We start from the raw sequence: 19,509 nt of genomic DNA on the forward strand, positions 1-19,509 counted from the left end.
GCATTCCAGAAAATATAATATTTCACACACTACTGTCTGTTCTTTTATTGTTTAGGCAAACTGGTATTATACTTCTTTTATTAGGAATACTAATATTCTGAATAACAGCTTATATTTCAATGTTAGGTTGTGTATACATATCACTTATCACTATTCCTCAGAGGTTGGTGAAGTGGCTATTGCATTTATTGACCAATTGTATCCCAGTAATTGGAGTTATGCTAAAATGCCTTTTTTTATTCTCTGATGCTGATCTCTTCTTTTGCACCAGTATTTATTTTAGAAGGCATACTAACTGTGGACATAATCAAATGTAAAATTTTTGAAAAGTGACTGTTTTCAGAGATGCTTCAATGCAAAGTTTTGTTTTCTTACACTAGAGTAAAATATGGATGAAAACAAGAATATTATTTTTTGTCAAGTATACCACAGATTATTTTATCTTATCATAGCATTCTGGGTTATACTGTTGATATATAGATGAAAACATGAATATAATTGTCAAGTATAATGTTACATGTATGAGTTATCTTATCATAGTGTTCTTTTCTCTAGGTTATATTGTTGATACGTGTCATGTTCTTCCTTTTAATGTTACTTTCCAATGCCTTAATGTGGACAATGTTCACAAAAGCATTAAGATTGTGTGCTACAACCTTAGAAGCTACTGTTACAAATACAGCTGCAAATTTCTTCTTCACGGTAAGTAAAAAATTTCTGATTTAATATTTACTTTTTCTTCTTTTGTTCTTGTTTCTAAACTGATTTTTAGACGACAGATTAATTTGGTATATATCAGTTAGGATTTTTATTGTTGTTTATTTAGATTACACAGAGTAAGGAGTTTGAAATACAGAACATTTGGTCCTTAGGTTTCTGGCTTTTGAACAGTGTGCACATAATATATTTGACATGAAATTATATTCTCCTTTATCCAAGTGTAAGCAAACAAAAGTTTACAGATGAATTTGAATTATTTTCATAACTAGGCTTCTTGTAAATACAGAGTCTTGTCATAAATACTGTTACAACTTCTGCATACACACCCCTGCTGTCAAAAGAATCGCATGAGTCCGGTTCCCTTAGTGACGCTGTGCGCAGCAAACATTCGCGTATTTATCAGTAGAGAGAGTTATCTAGCTGTATGGAGTAACATGCAGTGGGGAGATTATGAGAACCATGTAGCTGTAATAACACTTCACAAAGTTGGAATGCAGCTACCTCTTATTTTCAAAACACTAAATATTTGAATCATGTTGCTTTGTCACTTAGTTTAAGACAGAGATCAGGTTTTTCTCAATGTGTCAAATTTTTAATTTTTTTTTTTTTTTTTTTGCTATGGCCACTGCATCTTCTCAGTTTACATAAGTACATAATGTAAACTGTACTATTAAAAAAATGAATAAAAATATTTCATCACCTTCTCTCTGATATGGTTGGACACTGAGAATTAATTCTTATGACTTTTGTTTCATATTGGAATACTGTGAGATTTAATTTAGAGGAAAATTGTCAATAGGAAGTTAGTCAAGATGTAAACTCTCATGTAGCACTGTTATAATATCCTGTATCTCTGCTGAGAAATTTAATGATGCCTTTTGTTTCAAGACATCTGAGGTGATCTCCAAAATCTTTATTTTATACTTGACAAGGAATTATATATTCTTGTTTTAATCCTATATCCAAGCATAAGCATAAATTAGCTTCACTCTTCTTTCACAACTATCTCATCCTGATTATTTAATAATTAGGTGGTACACCTTTCTTCATGTATATGGAAAATATATGACTTCTGCATTGATTAAACCATAGTCTATATAAAAATAGACTAATCATGAAATTACTTCATGCTTATGCTTGGGTATAGACATAAACAAGAATATGAGTTCTTGTCAAGTATATATTACATATGACAAGAAATCAAACTCAGAAATCCTTGTAATCAAGTGGGGAAAACTTGCCACAATTTCAGAATCTTTTGTTGTTCTAAACGTGTCAGGTTATTTAATTATACTCTTGTTATTTTTAATTCATATTTAGTGATCTGTCTTTCCTCAGTAATAACTGAGAAATCATGTGTTTTTTATCACTCCCACACACATACACACACACATAAGAACACATAAGACCTATAGCAGTGATGGCGAACCTATGACGTGTGTCAGTACTGACCCACTTTGAATGTTGAAAAATATTGGTATTCTGATGAAAAAACTTCGATAAATCATGTAAGATCGCTCTTGGTTAAGGCGAGGGTAGGTTTCGGTTAATTGAAAGAATTATATTTTATAGTTAGCCTATTTCTATTTTATTTTGTAGTTAGCCTATTTCTATTTTATTTTGTAGTTAGCCTATTTCTATTTTATTTTGTAACTAGACTATAAACGAGCGTTTTGAGTTTACATTTTCTTTCTTAATCATTATAATTTCTGCATAGTCATATGATATTATAAAAACTTATCAAAATTATTATCAATATTATACGATACAAACTTATAAAAATTATTATCAATATTATACGATACAAACTTATAAATATGTGCTTTATATATTATAAACTTAAAGTTTTCATTTGACTTCTGTGTGAAATTCGTTCATGCATGCATTCCAAGTCTCTCGACTGAGTAATACACGTTCTAAACATATTTAAAACCTCTTTAACAGAAAATATAATTTGCAGCATTAAATATTGAATTTATCTCAGTAAATAATGAAAACATTTTTATAGTTGCAATAAATTCAGTAAATTTTGTTAAATTGCAAATCGCAACAAAACCTACTAAATAGCATTATAGAGAGTAAAATGTAACAAGGTTGCTACGAACGTACCGGTAATAAATCTGGCAACCCTAATGAAAGAAATAGTGGTAGTCTTGCATGGTCTGCCATTTAAGTAATTTGAGTTGCTGGTGTATAATTCGTTTTCAGTAATTGTTAGTTATTAATTATTACTGCTTAATTACCGCTGTATATAATTGTGCTCTTTTTTAATTTGTGAACCCTTTTACAATGGCAGCTAGCACTAATTTCTTTGCGTTCTTCAAAAGTTTTTTCTAGGAGCCATTTGTGCTTAGTTTTAAAATGTCTTCTTACATTCCAAGTTCTATTCACAGATAGCTCCTAGAAAAAACTTTTGAAGAACGCAAAGAATACATATCGCAACATCTAAAACTGGCAGAATCACAATCAGGGATTTCAATTAAATTTGTTTCAGGACCTTCAGATTTAGTAGCCGCAAGTTACAGTATTTCACATACTATTGTTGAACATGGGAAACCACTTAGTGATGGTAATTATATTAAAGAAGCTTTTGTAAAGTGTGCACCATTTTTATTTAGGACTTTCATAATAAGGAAGCTATTGTAAAGCGCATGAAAGAGTTGCCATTAAGTAGGAATACTATTAAAGACAGAGTTATATCAATGAATGCTAGTATAGAAAATCAAATACAACAAGACTTGAACTCATGCCATTGTTTTTCCATTTGTCTCGACGAAACTACAAATATTACATCACCAGCTCGATTGGCTATTATTGCAAGGTATGTTCACGGTGATTCTATGCATGAGGAATTGATAAAGTTAGAAAATTTACCTCAAAACACAACAGGTAAAGACATATGCACTGTGTTGTTAAAGTGTTCCATGAGAAACAGATAGATTTATCGAAAATATTTTTAATTACAACTGATGGCGCGCCTAATATGGTTGGCCGTAATGTCGGTTTTATGAAACAATTTACAGAATATGTTGGTCATCCCCTGGTTTGTTTCCTTATACATCAGGAGACACTGTGTGCGAAATCAGGCTTAAAGGATTTGGATAATGTGATGAGAATTGTGACAAAGGTAATTAATTTTATTGCTGCCAGGGCTTTAAACAAACGAGAATTTAATTCACTTTTAAGCGAAGTTGAATCAGTGTACAATGGTCTATTAATGTACAATAATATTCGATGGTTGAGTTGTGGCCAAGTACTTGAATGGTTTGTTAAATGTTTGAATGAAATTAAATTATGTTTAAATACGAAGGGCATGGAGCACGAATTTTCTCAGTTGAATGATTCTGCTTGGCTCGGTAAGCTGATGTTTTTCACAGATTTTTCATTGCACCTGAATGAATTTCTGGTCGGAAATTTTCTGAAGGAAAATCTGTCGATGTTATGTTTGGCACGATCAAGAGCTTTGAGAATAAACTCAAAATATTTCAACCTGATTTAGAAAGTAACAATTTTAAGTATTTCCCAAGAGTGAAAATTTTTTTTAACGAAACCAGCCCCAAAAATCGTGAACAACATATCGACCAGTCTATTGAAGTTTTAAAGTCAGTAACTGAGAGTTTTCTTCTAGATTTGAGCAACTTTTAATACTGGAACAAACAATCCAATTCACACAGTATCCTGATGAAACAGAATTCATGGATCTTAAATTAGATGGCTTAGAGTGGTTGGATTTAAAAGATCTAGAAATGCACCTAGCCGACTTCCAGTGTAATCCTATCTGGAAAAGAAGGTTTATTGCTCTTAGAAATGAATTAGAAGAACTTGAGCATCTGTATGATACTGTGTGTAAAAATTCAGACTGTGAAATTCTAAGCGTGTGAAATAGCCTTCCCGAAAACTTTCATGCTCTTAAAATCTTTGCTAAAACTCTTCTAACAATTTTATCTTCTACATACTCTTGTGAAACTCTAATTTCTGCCTTAAATAATATAAAATCGAAAGGGAGAAATAAATTGAGCAATGATTTCAGCACTGCCTGTGTAGCATTAAAATGTACACACTATAGCCCTTCTATAAAGCAATTTTCTACCAGTACTCAGTAACAGAAAAGTCATTAAATGTAATGTAAGTTTGTAATTTCACTTTATTAAATTAATTGTATAATATGAATTCATAGATTTTATATCAATGTCCTATTAAATAAATAGCCTAATACAATATGTATAAGTCATCACTATGATTATGTAGTTAAATTTATAATGCATGTATGCAAGTGGCACATCAACAACGTCAATATTTAAAAAAAAAAAAAAAAGATGTTTGACACACCTGGGTAAAAAGGTTCGCCATCACTGGCCTATAGCAAAGAAATGCCATTTGTGGGCTGTGATCAAGAGCAAAGTAATCCTTTGACGTTCCTCTTGAAGTTATAGAGGTTGTAGTCCTTTGAGAATACTTCATGGGGAAAACCATTCCACAGAACTGAGGAAGATAAAACGAAAGACTAGATCAGTGGTTTCAGCAAGTCAGCATTTCAAATGTAAAAAGATGTTGAGCAGCTGTTGCTGTAGGTTTAGCAAAAAAAAAATTAGAGGCATAGTAGATTCTACTTCTGCTGAACAGTGCCTATCGAAGGCACTGTTCAGCAGAAGTAGAAGAAAATATCTGTAGAAGAAACACACTGCAAAAACTGACCATCTGTTACAGTGATTGAATAGCATCAAAAATTTTTAGAGAGGTTTTTTGATGCATTACCCCAAGTGAGAGAGCAGTATTTGAAAGTTGGGTAGATTTGGGATTTGTATAGAATACAAGTAGCTGAGTGGGACAGTGAAGAGTAATGTCCGAAACAAAAAAGAATGCCAAGTTTTTTGAAGATGAAGATGCAATAGAAGTGATGTGATTATGTGAGGAAAGGCTAGGAGTAAGAGTCAACACACCAGATCTGTACTAAGAGTACAGATCTGGTCTTGACTGCTAAGTTGAACATTGCACTTTCTTTCTTGTTTTTTTTTTCTTTTTTTCAATTAAAAAAAGATAAAACTGTTTTGGAAGCACTGAAGGTGACTAGGTTGTTATTGTCATGTTGAAGATGGTATATTTATCAGTGTTCAGAACACATTATTGATATATTGAAGGTGGATACATTTGAGTACTGTGAGGTTTAGCATATACGTAGGATGAGTGGAGAGTGCTATTGTCTGCAAAACTGTGAATTAGGTTTGAGGTCAGTGAGAGCAGTTTATTTATGTATATGAGGAAGAAGGTGGGTGAAATAACAGAGTCCCGAAGAACACCTGCATTAATAGCAAAATCTGAAGAGAGAAAGAGATAACACTTTCAACCATTACTGGTAACAAATGACCTGAGAGAAAACTGACAGTCTAGTTACAAAGGGAGAATATCAAAAGATGGCATTTTGCTGAGAAGCAATTGATGCTAAACCCTATCAAATGCCATGGAAATGTTAAGTGTAACAGCACAGGTATCTACAAACCTTTTCATGGCATATGTCCAGACATAGGTGAGGAGATTTGCCTTTGATCTTGATTAGTGAAATCCATATAGTTAGTAAATGATAAATTGACTGTTGATGACCTTTTCCAGTACACCGGTGACATAGGTGAGGAGATTTGCCTTTGATCTTGATTAGTGAAATCCATATAGTTAGTAAATGATAAATTGATTGTTGATGATCTTTTCCAGTACTTTAAACAACACTGAGATGGGAGCACTTTCATCAGGTGCATTGTCCTGATGAAAGATGATCTTTTTCTTCTGCAAACCATGTCTTTTCTCACGAATTTTTTTTTTTGTCTAGTCTGGTTAAAAGATCGGAATAACATTCCCCAGTTATTGTTTTGCTGCCCTTTTCAAGATAATTAATAAACAAAATGCCTTTAGCATCCCAAAACACCGATGCCATGACCTTTCCTGCTGATGGAACGAACTTTATCTTCTTTGGTGCTGAACAACCGGCTTCTGTCCACTATTTTGACTGCTGTTTGGATTCTGGTGTGTAATGGTGAATCCAAGTCTCATCCATAGTAATAAATCAGTTTTATTCTTGTTAAAACGCTGCAAGCACTGTTCAGAGATTTTCATGCGAGTCTGTTTTTGATCTGATGTGAGCAAGCATGGCACCCATCTTACGCAAAGCTTTGTCATTTGCAATTCTTCATGCAAAAGATATATCCTACATGTTCTTTTGAAATGCCTATAGTCTCAGCAGTAGCAGCTCGTGGCTTGTAATCATGGTTTGCTACATCTTTCGAAATGTTCGTGCAAGCTCCTGATAAGATAAGTATTATTTTCAGTTATCGTTGATAAAATTAGTTAATATTGCGTAGTTTTGTTTGCCTTGCGTATTTTAGTGCGTCTGTTTGTGTGTTTTTGGTGTGTATAACTTATTATTTGATAAAACACGTTGCAATAATTATGGCACCTGTACGAAGGAAAATGGTGGCCAGTAATGATGGTTCGCCATCGTTATCAAAGAACAGTAGTATAAAAGAAATGAGTCAGTGTACTAGCTGTGAAATGTACGCTTTACGGAGTGCAGTCGGAGTGTGATAGATGATAATAAAGGATTGAATGTGTGTAGAAAATGTAGGGAGAATGAGGAATTGAAGTGTATTTCGGATTGTGAGTGTGATATTTTTGTCAACCTTCAGAATGAAGAAAATAGTGATATGACAAGAAACGGCAAGGTTGTACATGAGAATTATGAGAGTGTGAATGATAGTATTAATGGTTTCTCAGAGAATAAAAAAGATGAGATAGATGCATTGAATGAGATCGCGTTGTTGAATAGTGCAATAGAAAGGGCAAAACAACAGCTAGAGTGCATGAACAAAAGTCGACTGAATGAACCAACCAATAATAAAAGGTATGACAGGAAAAATAGGCGTATGAATGTGAACATGAACAAAATGAAGGATAGAGTGCTGTATGGAGACTCGTTAGTACGAGGTGTGTTAGTAGAGGATTTGACAAAATCGTACCAACCTGGTGCGACCATAAAGGATGTAACTGAGTCTATTAGAGAGCAAAAGGAAAGGGTGAAAGAAATTATTGTTGTGGCAGGTACGAATGATTTGAAAGGAGATAAAATGGAAATGATAGAAGACCTGAATGAATTGTTTGAAGTAGCAAAAGAAAAGAGTGAGAGAGTTAGAATGATTAGTCTTTTGCCACGGTATGACAGTGAAATGTTTAAAAGGAGGGCCATAATTGCGAATGACTTTATGTGTGGGTTATGTATGACGAGTGATGTGGAATTTGTGGACGTGTGGAGTGAGTTTGATGGGCGAAAGGATCTATATAAGATGGATGGCTTGCATTTTAATGGTTATGGTGTAAGAAGACTTGAGAAAGGGTTGCTGAATGTAGTGGATGTGCAAATTCAGGGAAACTAGATTCGTTAAGGGGGGGGGAGTAGATATACAGTCCTTAGGGAGGCAGTTGAATGTAAGAATGAATATAATATGCTAGAGCAAATAAGGACAACAAACCAGAGTGGGATAGCTAATATAAGGCATCAAGGTAGGGTTGGGGCTAATGAGGGTCTTAAATTCATGTACACTAATGCTAGGAGTATTAGGAACAAAAAGGAAGAGTTTTTGGCCATGGTTGGCACTTCCAGACCACAGGTTATTGGTATTAGTGAAACATGGCTGACTGTAGATGATATAGCTAGTGGGATTGAATGTGATGGGTATAGTGTGTTCAGGAATGACAGAGAGAATAAAATGGGGGGAGGAGTATTGTTGATGATAGCTGATGAGCTACAGCCAAGGAGAATAGAAGTTGAATTGCAGGATAGAGAAAAGAGCACATTTGAGGCCATTTGGTGTGAGATTGTGGCTAGCAGAACTAAATATACAATTGGGTGCTGCTATAGACCAGGTGATGGAAAAGATGGTGGTGACAGTATGCACAAGCAAATAGAAGAAATGAGTGGAAGGAGGGTGATTATTATGGGAGATTTCAACTATGGTCGCATTGATTGGAGTGAGGAGAGGACACACAGGAGGAAGGAATAGGATTTTATGCGGTTATTAAGGGATAACTCTGCAACAGCATGTAATGGAAAATACTAGGGGTCAGAGAGTGCTTGACCTAGTAATTACATCTGAGGATTTGGCTGTAACAAATATGACCACATTGCCACCAATCGGTGAGAGTGATCATAGGGTCTTGACTTGGGAGGTGGCTAAAGGTGTGGAATTTTCAATTAAGACAGGGTACATGTGGAATTTTCAATTAAGACAGGGTACATGTGGAATTATCTGGCTGGAAAGTATGACAAGCTTAGGAGTTTGATTGGCTCAGTGCCATGGCATGTACAACTGCAAGGACTAGAAGTTGATAGTACATGGGAGGTGGTTAAGAAGTGCTTGCATGAAGCAATGGCTGACTGTATACCTAGAGTCCGAATAATAAATCAAGTAGGAGTTAAATGGATGAATAACACCATTAAGCTTGAGCTGCAAAAAAAGAAACAACTATGGAGGGAATTTAAGGAGAAAGGTGACCGGCAGGCACATGAACGGTATAAAGCGCAGGCCAGAAGGGTGACGAGTGTGGTAAGAAAAGCAAAAAAGGATTACGAAAGAACATTGGCCATGCGGGCTAAAGAGAATCCTAAACAGTTTTTTAGATATGTAGCAAGTAAAAGGAAAAATGTACATGGCAGAATGATTTTAAAGAATGCCGATGGTAGGGAGGTAACTGAATCAGTTGAGATAGCTGAGTTACTGAGTGAGCACTTTGCAAGAATATATCATCCAGGTGGTGACATTGCAGAAACGAATAAACCAGTAGATTATACAGGAATTGTGGTTAATGAAGTGGAGGTGAGTAGTCTATTGCATAACCTCAATGTCAATACATCTGTGGGGTTGGATGGTATACCAGCTCGTGTAGTACGAGAAGCAGCTAATGAATTGTCAGTACCCTTGACCATTTTGTTTAATTTGAGTCTCGGGTCTGGGTTAGTCCCGAGTGGGTGGAAATAGTTCCACTGCATAAAGGTGGTTCCAAGACCGCTGTTGTAAATTACCGACCGATTAGCATATCAGGAATCATTGTCAAGGTCTTAGAGAAATTAGTCAAGAAAAGAATACAGGATTGGATAGATGAAAATGGGATATTGTATGGGGGACAACATGGTTTTGTGAAGGGTAGATCATGCCTCAGTAACTTGCTCACGTTTTATAACACAGTGACAGCTGAACTGGATAGTGGTAATGGGTTTACAGTGATACTACTGGACCTTGCCAAGGCCTTTGACAGGATACCACATGGAACCCTAATCAGTAAACTGGAGCAGATGGGGATAGATATAGGGTTGGTAAGATGGATAGGAGGGTGGTTGAAGGAGAGATACCAGAGAGTGGTTTATTCAGGAGTGGAGTCAAAAAGACGTCTTGTGACTAGTGGAGTGCCGCAGGGCTCTGTTCTTGGACCACTGCTTTTCAATTTGTTCATCAATGATATTGGAAAGGATTTGAGAGGAAGTGTTCACTTGTTTGCTGATGATGCAAAGTTGGGTAGAGCAATTGTGAGTGCACAGGATGTCAAAATTTTACAGGATGATTTGGATAGTTTGGAGGACTGGGCTAGGAAAAATGGATGTCAGTTTAATGTGGCAAAGTGTAAGGTTATGCACTTTGGGGTGAAAAGAATAGCAGCAGTATATCGCATAGGTGGAACCGTACTCCAGGAGATTGATGAGGCCAGGGATTTGGGAGTGCTGGTGGATAGGGAGTTGAAGTTTAGGGGGCACATTGCAAAAGTAACTAAAACAGCTCACCAAATCACTTGGCTTATGAAAAATACTTGAACATGCAGAGAGAAGCAAGTTGTTGTTCCTCTGTATCGAGCCTTGATAAGACCCCATCTGGACTTCTGTGCCCAGTTATGGGCACCAGGGTTTCTTCGTGATGGGGAGGAAGTGGAGAGGGTCCAGAGACGAGTGACCAAGATGATAGCAGGTCTGTGGAATGAACCTTATGAGAATAGGTTGAGGATTTGTGGGTTGCAGAAATTGGACAATAGGCGAAGGAGGGGTGATATGATTGAGACATTCAAATTACTGAAGGGTTTTTATAAGATTGATCCAGAAGATATTTTTGAAAATATGACTGGTGGTGGGAGGACTAGGGGCCATGCATGGAAGCTGGGCAAGAGCGTGGTTGACAAGGGTGTTAGAGCTAGGTTTTTTACTCGGAGAGTGGTGAATGAGTGGAATAAGCTTCCAGAGTCTGTTGTGGGTGCTACGACCGTGAATGAGTTCAAGGCAAGATATGATAGATACTGTGTGAATGTTGAATAGTTGTTCCAGACATGATGTTAGGGCCTCCCTTGATGAGTCTGTCGACTCCTTGGAGTTTTCCGGAACAATAATAATAATAATAATAATAATACATACACACTGTAAGTACAATGTATACTTGTTTGGATAAAATATCAAAATATGGTAAAAATTTAAAAAAAATTAAACATGTAAAAATATTGTTTATTATCGATAAAATTATACAATTTGGTATAATTCAAAATTACTTAAAAATAAAATATATTCTTGAAATTTTTTTTCTACTTGGTTAGACTATAATAAATTTAGGTTAATTCTTTATCCAAGTATAAGCAAACAAAGTTTTCATCTGAAGTATCTTCAGGACTGAGGCAACTCATATTAAAGGTGGACCAAGCTCTTATCCCTCCTTGTCTTATTATCTACCTCTTGGTCTGGCTCCCACTGACAAGACCTCAATAAAGCTTGAAATTGGTCTGGGTAATGGCCCTTCCCTTAATGCATAGCATTATACATGTCCATAAGGAGATGTGCTTTGCATTATGGGAGATACTAAGACAAGGAGTGATGAGAGCTTGGTCCACCTTTACCATGAGTTGCCTCAGTCCTGAAGATACTTCAGGCCTGAACTTTGTTTGCTTACACTTGGATAAAGCATTAAACTAAATTTATTATAGTCTAACCAAGTGGCAAAAACTTCCAACATCTTCCTCTAAATCCAAAGTAATTAAATAATAAGTTCATTCATCTTTTGGCAACTCGTATAGGTAAATATAACTTCTACATTGCTTCCACCTTGGTATCACCACCTCTGGGTCTGGCTCCCACTGATGAGACCTCAATAAAGGTTGAAACCTATGTAGTGGCCCTTCCCTTAATGCATAGCATTATACATGTTCGTAAGGAGATGTGCTTTACATTATGGGAGATACTAAGACAAGGAGTGATGAGAGCTTGGTCCACCTTTACCATGAGTTGCCTCAGTCCTGAAGATACTTCAGGCCTGAACTTTGTTTTCTTACACTTGGATAAAGCATTAAACTAAATTTATTATAGTCTAACCAACATCTTCCTCTAAATCCAAAGTAATTAAATAAGTTCATTCATCTTTTGGCAACTCGTATAGGTAAATATAACTTCTACATTGCTTCCACCTTGGTATCACCACCTCTGGGTCTGGCTCCCACTGATGAGACCTCAATAAAGGTTGAAACCTGTCTATGTAGTGGCCCTTCCCTTAATGCATAGCATTATACATGTTCGTAAGGAGATGTGCTTTACATTATGGGAGATACTAAGACAAGGAGTGATGAGAGCTTGGTCCACCTTTACCACGAGTTGCCTCAGTCCTGAAGATACTTCAGGTGCAAACTTTGTTTGCTTGCACTTGGATAAAGGATTAAACTAAATTTATTATAAAATATATTCTTATTTTTTTTCATGAAAAAATATTGTTTATTATCGATAAAATTATACAGTTTAGTATAATTCAAAATTACTTAAAAATAAAATTCATTATCACAACCCCAATAATGTTCTAAAATAAAAACTATAACAAATGTTATGTCTTTAATTGTAATATCCAAATATTTAAAGAGACAGAGTAAACACAATAAGCACTACGAACACTCTACTGGCACAAACTGCATATAAACAAAAGTGGAACTGCGCGACTGACAGTGCCACATTACGCTAATAGCTTGAATCTCACTATGACGTGCATATGCTTTCGCATGTAGCAAATGCTAGCAATATGACACTGTACTCCTTGTGCTATAAGATGGATTTTTATTATTTTTTATACAAAATAAGAGAATTGTATAGGATTGTTGATGATAAAATTAAATATTACAAGCAAATATAAATAAATTAATAAATATATTTAATTATCAAGAAAAATTGGGGATGCTGCAGTTCCACAGTGCCTATGCATGAGCTGCCTCTAATCTCAGCAATTTCATGCACTTTGACTCGCCGGAATCCAGTACCATATCGTTCACTTGATCAATGATTTCTGGTGTTGTCACACTTTTTGGACATCCTTCACGTGGATCATCTTCAAGGCTGGTACGGCCACATTGAAACTTGGCAGCCCATTTCATAATTGTCAAAAATGAAGGAGAAGAGTGCCTGTATATGTTTATGAACTTCAAATGAATTTCTTTTGGTGTTAAACCTTCTTTTACAAAGAATTTTATCCATTTGAAGGGATACAGACAACACTTTTGCTTCAGACAGCTGTATAAAACAAAACACTTGATACAGTGACTTGCAATGCTATGTGGGTGCTTATGACAGATGCACCAACTTTGAAAAAAAAATCGTGCTGATAGTGTTGCCATCTGTGGTCGAGGCTGAGAACTTTTCAGACCACCCTTGTATATAGAGGCTAATGACTTCACAATAATTGTCTTAATGTCCCATAATGCAAAGGACATGCTCTTTTGGACTTGTATAATGCTATGCATTATAGGAAGGACCACTACTCAGACCAATTTTGACCTTTATTGGGGTATTTTAAAGTGCAGGGATATCTCTCCAAAACTCTGGGTGATCTACAAGATCACTGTAGATGTCACTGAGTGACCCTAAAGGATCACTGCTAAACTCATCACTCCTGACCTGATTCACTCCAGGACAAGACTCAGCAGTGACTACTCAGTGACAGGCAAAAACTCACCACCAAGCAGTGCCTCTCTATTCCCCAAGAAGCAAGCAAATCAAAAAACAAACATTATTACACATCGTTAGTGGGAGCCAGACCCAGAAGAGATACCAAGGTTAAAGTAATGCAGAAGTCATATATTTTTCATATACAACTAATGAAAAGGTGTATCATCTTATTATTAAAAAACTATGGATCAGAAATAGATGTTGAAACTATAAAGTAAAGATGCCAAGAAATTATATTCTTAGTTTAATCCTTTATCCAAAATCTAACCAAGTGGAAATACTGTCAGCATTTATCTTTAGGCGATGTTATTTCAGGTGAGCTAGCTGGTCTTGTACGGAGGTAGCAGGTTTATTCACCCAGAAACTCTGGTTTATCATTACCCAGAAAGGCAAACGGTGCTGTGAACACACATGGATTTACTGCCACAAATACTTATGACAACATGTGGAAGACAGTGTTTTCACCACATGTCGTAACACCCGTAGTTAACTATGAGTCACATCATGGTAGTCAACCTCCTAGATAGGAGATGGCACTTGAATGGGATGAGATGTTGCACTACAGTTTGGTGAAAAAGAAGTGGAAACATGGATGGACAAAAGTTGCACCCTTCATCTTCTTTGCAGTAGACTAGAAGACATGATTGCCATTGGTACATTGAGTTTTCTACATTTAGCTCATTCAAAATCTCATCATCATCATCAAATTCCTGCCATGTACCCTGAAGGAATGTACAGGATATGATAGTACTACATGAAAAATTTACATCATTACTAACTTTCTATCCACAATTTTCCTCCAAATCAGTCTGTTACTTGTCAAGACTCCAACATTATCAGATCTTATATTTCTATCGTCTAAGGCACTTTGTATCGTATCAATACACCTATATCTTGGTCTTCCTCTGGATCATATTCCTGGCAAAGAACACTTGTTTTGCTAATCTTTCCTCATCCATTCAGTTTAAGTGACCATACCATCTGAGATTAGCTCTGCTAACGCATTCCTGGATGCTGACAATGTCAAGGTCTTTCCTAATATCCTCATTTTTAATATGATATTGCCATTGAAGCCATCTGTTCACGCCTCTTATCTTACTCAGGACTCGCATATCTGCAGTCTCTAGTCTTTGGCCAAGTGTTTTACTTCTGACCCAGCTCTCAGATCCATAAGTTAAAACTGGTTTGAACACTGTCTTGTATACAGCTAATTTAGTGTTTCGACTAATTTCTTTGGGTGCTTAATAGTCAAAGCTGTATAACTGAGAGGAGACCTCCACATAGCCTTTAAAGGAATGCGGAGAACCGACCAGGGCTTCTGACCTAATGTCCAGTCCTCGCCTTCTCGTTGTGCACCCTGTTGGGTATCTACCTGGATACTGAACGAATGAGAATGGGCTGGCAATTTGGTATTTAGCCGACCAAATTGTATTCTTATTGGCTTAAACCAAAATACAAAATAATGGTAGAACATGACAAAATTTCATGCCGTCTGAGGGCGTCACCTCGTTAAACAAGGCCCGCGTTGTTTTTTTCGCCAGGGAACCAGGGCGAACAGCAAAAAGTCAGCTACTGGAACAAATCTGAAAACACACCCCGCCTAAACATCACCAGAGTTAAAGATCGGTACTATCAACATAAGAAGCCTGAATGGCAAAGAAATGGAGCTAGCTGAGGAATTAGATAAGTACCAGATCGACATAATAGGGGTGACTAAAACAAAAATGACAAAAACTGATGAGATCTTTCTGAGCAATAAATACAAATTGTTATATTCAGGCAATGACAATCAAGGAAAAGAAGGAGTAGCCATAGTATTCAACACTAAATACAAGGCTAATCTTTTTGAATGGCAGGCGGTCTCAAGTAGAGTGACGTGGACAACTATCAGAATGGGGAACTGAACAATGAGACTTATTTGTGCCTATGGTCCCACAGAAGTTCTACTAAGGTAGAAGTGGAGGAATTTTTTGAGGCTTTAGAGAAAGCAACTGACACAATGAAAAATGAAAAGTTGATCCTTGTTGGGGATCTTAATAGCAGAGTAGGAAATGATTGTCAGACATACAAAAATATTTTGGGAAAATTTGAAGAAAAGAGCAAAGCTTATAATAATGGCAAAAACCTGTTGGATTTCTGCTCAGGACATGGGCTGGTTATTACCAACACCATGTTCCAACATAAAAATGTGCACAAATTCACATGGAGAGAAGAGGCAAGTATTAAGAAAAGTCATTGACTATGTTATTGTTCATAGTGGTTTTTTCCCTGGTGCAGGACACCAGAGTGTACAGAGGATTTGAAATTGGAAGCGATCACTATTTAGTCTTGAGCAGGATAAAATTGAATTTCATATTGAAAAGAATAACATGTAAGAAAGTTTTAAAGTGAATAAAAGTTGTCCAGCTCTCAGATGTGAACTGTAGACTAAAATACACTAAGATTATTGAAGAAAAAATGAAAGAGTTTGGGAACAGGAAACAAACTTTGGAGATTCAGTGGCAACCCCTGAAGAAAACCCTGATTGATTCAGCCAGAGAGGCATGTGGTGAGATTGTCTGCAGGATAGAAAAATCAGAACTCCATGGTGGACACAGGAAGTTAAAGAGGCAGTGAAGGAAAAGAAGAAAGCATATCAAAAGTTCTTGGTAAATAAGTCAGCCTGTGCTCTTAGCAAATACAGAGACAAATGTAAGAAAACTAAACAAAAGTTATGGGAAGACTTTGGCAAGAACATAGAAAATATTTTTTTTTTAAATAACGAAACCTGTGGTGAGATCATAATTAAAAGAAACACACGTATTAATGTGATATTAATCCTAAGTATCTTAGGATATCATCAGTACAGTAGTTTAAACAATAATAGGAATAACATACAGTTAGGGCGCATGATTACAATAGAATCTCATTAAATGTGCGTAACGTGTTACAGAAGTAAGTAAAAAAAAAAAAAAACTAATAATTATTTTACACAATTTTGTATGACAATTTCCCATACTTTAGGAATAGTAAGAACATCGTTGCAGTTTAAATTTGGTTTGTGTAGTGGGGCTTCAGAACTTTCTTTATAAAAACGTTCATATTTATATAAAGATCTATGTAAAAGTTTATACTTTTCCCAATGGATCCTATGGCTTGGATTTCAATTCCGTGTTGAGAGAGGCCAGATTTTTGCAGTTTAAAAAGACGAATGTGGTCTTGATGTTCCGAGATGCATATCTGAACAGGCCTACCTGTCTGTCCAAAGTAAGACAATTTGCATGAGCATGGAATCTCATAAATGCCAGACAACATCAAACGTGAGAGTTTGTCCTTAGGAGATGGTAACAAGTTGTAAATTTGGTTGATAGGTTTACTTGTTACCTTCTAAGGACAAACTCACCTATGATGTTGCCTGGCGTTTATGAGATTCTATACTCATGCAAATTGTCTTACTTTGGACAGACAGGTAGGTCTGTTCTGTAGATAAGTATCTATCTGGTACTTATCTAATTCCTCAGCTAGCTCCATTTCATTGCTATTCAGGCTTCTTTTGTTGATAGTACCAATCTTTAACTCTGGTGATGTTTAGTTGAGGTGTGTTTTCAGATTTGTTCCAGTAGCTGACTTTTCACTGTTAGCCCTGGTTCCCTGGTGAAAATAACGTTATTTTCACCAGGGAACTTGTTTAACCAGGCGACGCGCCAGCCAGCATTAAATTTTGTCATGTTGTACCATCATTTTGTATTTTGGTTTAAGCCAATAAGAATACAATTTGGTTGGCTAAATCCCAAATTGCCAGCCCATCCTCGTTTATTCAGTATCCAGGTAGGTACCCGGATACTGAATAAAGCAGGGTGCACCACGAGAAGGTGAGGATTGGACATTAGGTTAGAAGCCCTGGTCGGATCTCTGCATTCCTTTAAAGACTATGTCGAGTTCTTTTTCTCAGTTATATAGCTTTGACCCTTAAGCACCCCTTTCAAAATCTTAGTCCTGTTAATAATGGTTTTTCAAGTGTCACAGGCTTTGGTGTGGGCTGTGAACAAAGCTGTAGTTTTCATCTCAAGTCACTTACGATAAGCTGTTTTTCTTTTTACTTGGGCTCTTCTGGTACATTTTTTTGAAAACCATGCCTTGAATATAGATTGGAATTTGCTCACATGAATAATATCTGTAAGAAGATCACAACAAATATCTGGATTCAGAAAACAGAAATAGTAGTCTAACTATGGAAAGAAGGAGTAATATTCTCAGAGAATTTCTATATTTGACATTGTGTTGTAGTTCCAAAGTACATGAGATTGTGAATGGCTGATGGGAGGGCATGCCATTGAGGTGCAATGTGTGATGAAATTGTGATCTTAATTACAAAAACAAGCAGTTATCTCAACAATGCATGTAGAAGAAGAATTTCTTATTAAAGATTTGTGCATCTTGTCCCTGGTTGTTGCATATCAAAGTAGTATGCCTGAATCGTTCATTAACTTTTTAGTTAATATCACATATTTAGATCTGTGATATTACAAAAAAGTACCAAATACAAATCATAGAAAATACAAAAATAAATCTTTATTTACAAACAATTAATATTAGTGTAAGTTTATGGTATTGCTTTAACAATGCATGTAAAATGTTTGTTTTGTAAGTGTTATATACAAATTGGCATTAGAAATAAAAACTTATTTCCTTAAGAGAAAAGGGCTGGTGCACAAACTTAATATTAGACTTAGAGAACATTAACACCACACAAGATTTTTTTGTGTGGTGTTTATGTTTGTGTTAGAATTTAGGAGAATACACAAACTTCAAATTTATAAGGCACAGTTTCTTCGCCTCTAAGCATTAGCCATAGAAATCTAATTAGCTCATTGTTTTTTCTTTGAAAGCAAAAACATAATTTGTCCACAACTTTTCTTAAGAAAGAACATATTTCTTTTTTCATATCTTCTCTGCAATACCAGTTCCTTTTCTATTTCCTTTGGATGTTAAATTTCTATTTCCTTTGAATCATAAAATGTCTAATCAGAAGAGCCAATACTAATTGTTCTACTTCTAATTTTCTACAGAAAGAACATTCTACTATCCAACAGCACATGAAACTCGATGGCTTTTCCGAAAAGAGTACACAACATCTTCTTGATTCTTATAATCCACCACTAAACAACAAAGATTCAGTACATCGAGTTCCAATTCCATACATCTCTGGGATTTCAGAACCTATTTCAAGAATTCTGAAGAAATATGAGTTAACAGCTACTTATTCACCTATTAACAAATTATCTTCCCATTTTCCTTCTTCTAAAGACAAACGCTCAACTATGTCTCTTCCTGGAGTTTATCAAATTCCCTGCAACTGTGATCTCTCCTATTTTGGACAAACTAGACACTCTAGAAAAAAAGAATCCAAGAACATCAATCCTCCATTCATCACAACAAACCTGAAAAATCTAGATTGGCTCAGCACAGGATAGAAACTAACCACAACATCCTTTGGTCAAAAACTCGCCTCTTACATAGATCTTGCTATAAATTTGAACATTTACTCAAAGAAAGTGTAGAGGCCTTACTCCATCATCCTAACCTGAATCGAAATGACTATATCTGTGTCAAAAATCTGGGAAAGTCTAATCAGGATAACTCATTAATTAATATTTTTAATTCAGTCATGTCTCTGCTTAAAAATATTTCTCTTTAATACTTAGTGATATAACATCACACGGCTTGTTCTATTTATAAATTATCTATTGTTAGTATTCCACTGTGTATTTTAAAACTGTTCTTGTATTGCCACTGAAGATGGTCTGCAATTTTCAGAC

At 35.8% G+C, this 19,509-nt stretch overlaps 1 protein-coding gene across 1 annotated transcript in view; it reads left to right on the plus strand.

Moving 5' to 3' along the window:
- LOC150103623 (uncharacterized) overlaps positions 1 to 19,509 on the plus strand; it is a 54,747-nt gene that overhangs the window by 30,027 nt on the left and 5,211 nt on the right. The window contains exon 2 of the mRNA XM_090398346.1: positions 556 to 702. Coding sequence (XP_090254472.1) covers positions 556 to 702 — 147 coding nt within the window. The remainder of the gene's footprint in view (positions 1 to 555; positions 703 to 19,509) is intronic.

Source organism: Typopeltis vanoorti, chromosome 9 (genome assembly GCF_054136105.1).
Source record: "Typopeltis vanoorti isolate ZY-2024b chromosome 9, IOZ_Tvanoo_1.0, whole genome shotgun sequence".
Taxonomy (NCBI): domain Eukaryota; kingdom Metazoa; phylum Arthropoda; class Arachnida; order Uropygi; family Thelyphonidae; genus Typopeltis; species Typopeltis vanoorti.